This window comes from Nansenia antarctica, assembly GCF_963989245.1.
Source record: "Nansenia antarctica genome assembly, chromosome: 18".
NCBI lineage: Eukaryota > Metazoa > Chordata > Actinopteri > Argentiniformes > Microstomatidae > Nansenia > Nansenia antarctica.
Window position 1 is genome coordinate 13,779,831 of NC_137691.1, and position 5,000 is coordinate 13,784,830.

Genomic DNA, 5,000 nt, shown 5'->3' on the forward strand with positions numbered 1-5,000 from the left:
ACACGCACACACACACACACACACAGTCGGTCACACACTGAAACATATGGGCAGGCATCTGAGCGGATGCATATGGAGCCAGCAGTGGGTGACAGACAGACAGACGGTCAGGGAGACCGATGGGCATGTTGGCTGGCAGCGGAGAGACCTCTCTCCAAAACCCACGGAGTGCTCTCAGATGCCAGGGATACGGCCGTTCGTCTGGCACCGAGAGTGTGTGTGTGTGTGTGTGGGCGGATCTGTGTGTGTGTCTGTGTGAGACAACCCAGCATTGACGCTCCACAGAACCAGTCTGAAACTATCTGAATATCTGAGTCTAAGACCTAATTGGGTTCGTGCCTTTCCAAAGGTACCGTCCCCCGGTACCGTCCCCTACGATAGAGTACATATAGTACACACGCCCTCCTGTGCTGCTGGGTTCTGTCTGGGTGGGTTTGGAGGCAGTGTGGCTGTCTGGAGGAGAGATCAGACTAATGCTAGCTAGTCCTGGGCTAGTCTGTAGGTCATGACATGTTTAGAGAGCACCACGGTCTGTCTGCGTTCTGACAGGCAGGAGCTAGGAGGCTATGAGACTAGGAGGCTAGGAGGCTAGGAGACTAGGAGGCTGAGGCTAGTTGGCTAGGAGGATGATTTGTTGCTACTGTGGAAAGCAGAGAGAGATAGCTAACTCAGCCCAATATCTGCATCCAAACCTATCATCTTATGCAAAAGGCAGAAAATGACTTGTTCTTGGGATGTGCTGAGTAGAAAAAATTACCTGACTCAAACTCGTCTTCGAATGAGGGAGACACTTCTGCTGAATGTGATGGGCATTAGGTATGTTTTCATGGCAGAGAACTACAGTAGTATTTGAGTGTTTTACCCTAACCCTAAGTGTTTTAAACTGGGAGGGGGAAATAAACAATGATGAACGTATACAGTACGATATGATACAACAACAACAAATATCTCAATATAGTATCTGGATAAATGCTTCTGCACATTGTAGTTGCAATCCTTCAGTACCAAGCCAAACGTTTGGACACACTCACTTTTTGACTGGTACATTCATGGCAGATCATTTTCCCATAAACATCCATGCAGTGGTCTGGAGAGAAGGTTTCTAATGGTCCGTGTTGTATTTATGGGCCATGCATGGGATGTGATGAGAGAAACAGCTCTCCCTATCTAACCATTAGAAGTCCCCCCCACCCAGACAACCCCTTTGCATGCAAATGAATTGCGCAGGCCAGTCCAAATAACGAAAAAAGAACAACATTTCGACATTCAAAAATGACACATCAGGCATTATTAGAGGCTTATAAAAATGGGTAAAAGTTTTGTCTGCACCTTGTCGCTCACCTTCCGTCATGGTTTGGAAGTAGAGCTTGCCGCTGTAGCGTCCGAACCCGGCCACGGTGCGCGCCCGGACCTGGAACACGTAGATACCGCCCGACCTCAGACCTCGGATCACCACCGTGTTGGTCTGACTCTTTATGGTGGTGGAGTTATACTCTGTCTGGTCCTGGGAGGGGAGAGGTGGAGAGGGAGAGAGGTGGAGAGGAGAGGGGGAGAGGGGAAGAGGGGGAGGGAGAGGGGGAGAAGGGGAGAGGTTGAGGGGGAGAGGAGAGGGGGAGAGGAATGAGGAGAGGGGGAGAGGAGAGGGAGAGGAGAGGTGGAGAGGGGGAGAGGAGAGGGGGAGAGGATGAGGAGAGGGGGAGAGGAGAGAGGGGGAGAGAGAGAGAGGAATGAGGAGAGGGGGAGAGGGGGAGAGGAGAGAGGAGAGGGGGAGATATACACATCAGTGCTATCCAAGGTTCATGCAAACATGACAGCTGCACACACACGCACACAGACACACAGACACACACACACACAGACACACACACACACACACACACACACAGACACACACACACACACACACACACACAGACACACACACACACACACACACACACACACACACACACACACACACAGACAGAGACAGAGACAGAGACAGGCGGAGGTGATCAATCAGAGAAAGAGTCACTCCGGGCCATGGAAACCATGTCAGCTACAATCCACACAGCTGTATTTAGATCACAGGTAGACGGATGAGCAGAATAGCGAATGATTCAGAATCAAATGTTTTCATGTGTTCAAAAACCTCCATGTGATCAAGACAGAAGGGAAGGCAGTTTGGGGTCAGCCAGACAGTATGTGAGTGTTGTGTGAGCTGTGTGTTCTGATGATCAACGCCACATATTTCAGTGCGCCACGCTCTCCTTCCTCTTCCTCCTCCTCTTCCTCCTCTTCCTCCTCCACTCTCATAAAGAGCTGACAGATCTGAGAGACGGCTGCTCCCTTCAAACCGATCGTTCAGTGGCGTACACTTCTGAGGCTCAGCAGGGGCCGGTGCAATTGTTTTGACAGCTCAGCTCAGCTCGGCTCAGCAGCGTCTGAGAAAGGAATTATACTCCGAAGTGGAGCGACGAGGAGGCGCAGAGAGTTCAATAGGCACTGTGTCTGTCTGTCTGTGTGTGTGTGTGTGTGTGTGTGTGTGTGTGTGTGTGTGTGCAGGGTTGAGGGGCGCTTGTACTTGAGCAGTCATTTGCTTGTACTTGAGCAGACAAAATGTACACTTGGACACTTCAGAATACTTTTTTCTGCTGCCGTCAGCAGTTCCGTTATCAAATGGACAAGTGATCCAGTTCCAGTGGCAGCCATACTGTACATGCCCAAGCCATAACAATAACCTCCACCATATTCCAAACCAGCGGTTTGCACCTTGCAAGTGCAAGTTCTGCGCCGTATATGATCTCCAGTTTGTTGACATTCTGCAGTTCGCATTCCCCCAGTTTTGCTATCCAACTACAGCCTGGAGTAAGCATGGCTGAAGGCCGGAAGTGACCATGGAAAAGCAATTAGCACTGGTGCGCACTGGCATGCACGGTGTCAGCCCTGCTGTGGAACGCCTACTTATGGCACCTCTTTGGTCCTCATGTTGACAGACAACAAAGCAGACTCTAATAACGCCAAGCCTAGAATCAGGACTAGACACTGACAAGCTCTCTTATGCCTTTACAAATGTCAAGCCAATTGTCACAATACCTTTGGTGCCATGAAACTATGTATTCATAAATATGTGAATAAAAGTGTTATCATTTCTAAATGGTGAAACCAATAATGTATAGGACACAGAAAAACCATCAAATAAAAGCTGACAATCTATTCTTTACCTTTCACTTCAACGTCCTGGTCATTGTTTGGTCATTTCAAATGCAAACCTTTGGACTACAGAGCCAGAAGAAGAAGAAAAGATAAAGCTTCACTGTCCCAATAATTACACTGGGCGCCGTATCTGTGTGGTAGTGATGTTCTTTCTAGTGACAAAAGTACGCTGAATCCGAGGAGTTCTCTGTCTTGTACACTATTTTTACAGCAGTGAACGCTCCATTGTTTCAACCACAGATCTCTTATGCATCGCACCCCAGGGGCCCGCCTGCCGGGCTGAATGCGGTCCAGCTTCCCGGTGACTGACCGTGATGGTAATCTCTGAAAACAAAGAGCAGAAGTTCTACGCTCTGTTCAGGAGCGGTGTCTATACAGAACATGCTCCCTGTTCTGGAATTCTCACCAACAAGAGACAAGACAACCCCAAATAGACAACAAAAAGAGATTTATAGCACAAGCAAAACTGTTCAGAAAAAAAAACAGTTCATAAAGCAGTGTCTTGAATATGAATACTAGTCTACGAAGCTGCTACGCACTGCCTATGGCTATGAAGGCATGATAATAGCCACCACTGGTCGTAAAAGCGGCTTCTCTGTCATCGTTATTCACACCGGTCCTCACGCTTTCTGTGCACATACCCTCCTGGTTCTGACCGAGATATAAAGCCTGCAGACTGCAGTCAGATCTGTGTGTTACGGTACATGTGGGAATACGGTACATGTGGGAAAACTAGGGTTAGGGTTAGGTGCTATGGTGCTACGGTTAGGGTTAGGGTTAGGGGTAGGGGTAGGGTTAGGGTTAGGGTTAGGATTAGGGTTAGGGTTAGACATGCCAGCATGTACCAAGTCGACGTAGCACCTAACCCTAACCCTAGTTTTCCCCACATGTACCGTATTCCCACATTTACCGTAACATGTATATGTCCGTACGGGACCGTGGGGGAAGGTGAGGGAGAGAGTCTTGGTGAGTGAGATGGTACCTTCTCATAGTACTGCAGCTCATAGTCTAGGATGACCCCGTTGGGTTGGTCAGGCTGAGACCAGGAGAGAGTGATGCTGTCCACCGTACGGCCCACCTGGTGCATCACCGACACGGTCGACGGGGCTGCGGAGAGAGAGAAGGAGAGAGAGAGAGAGAGAGAGAGAGAGAGAGAGAGAGAGAAAGGAGAGAGAGAGCGAGGAGAGAGCGAGAGAGAGAGAGAGACAGAGAAAGGAGAGAGAGAGAGAGAGAAAGGAGAGAGAGAGAGAGAGAGAGAAAGGAGAGAGAGAAGGAGAGAGAGAGAGAGAGACAGAGAGAGAGAGAGACAGAGAAAGGAGAGAGAGAGAGAGAGAGAAAGGAGATAGAGAGAGAGAAAGGAGAGAGCGAGAGAGAGAGAGAGAGAAAGAGAGAGACCAAAGTTAATATTCTTTCTGATATTCATAATTTTCTACTCCTTTCATTACTCATGAAAGCATTATTCAGCATTATTACATACGAGAGAGAGAGAGAGAGAGAGAGAGCGAGCGAGCGAGAGAGAGAGAGAGAGAGAGACGTAGAGATAAGGCATATTGAATTCACTACTCTTTGTACGACATGAAGAATGTCTGTAATCAAAGACACATCCCACTGCGCTCAGGTATGCGGCTCCGCACTGTAACTCCATAATAGTTAGTTTACAGGATCGACTGTAGTTACATCTGGTCCTCATGACTGGGCATGCATTTTATGTAGACAAGTCACAACACTAGCTAAACCACATAAGTAGTCCCAGGGGGACTTCCCAGCACTAACTGTGTGTCATTTCCATGATTAATCTGTGCTTT

At 48.6% G+C, this 5,000-nt stretch overlaps 1 protein-coding gene across 2 annotated transcripts in view; it reads right to left on the bottom strand.

The window, feature by feature from the left end:
• ephb2b (eph receptor B2b) overlaps positions 1 to 5,000 on the bottom strand; it is a gene marked incomplete at both ends in the record, with an annotated part of 167,951 nt that overhangs the window by 17,295 nt on the left and 145,656 nt on the right. For both annotated transcript variants that reach the window (XM_080548372.1, XM_080548371.1), the window contains 2 exons: positions 1,342 to 1,504; positions 4,178 to 4,302. In XM_080548372.1, the coding sequence (XP_080404498.1) occupies positions 1,342 to 1,504; positions 4,178 to 4,302 (288 nt within the window). The remainder of the gene's footprint in view (positions 1 to 1,341; positions 1,505 to 4,177; positions 4,303 to 5,000) is intronic.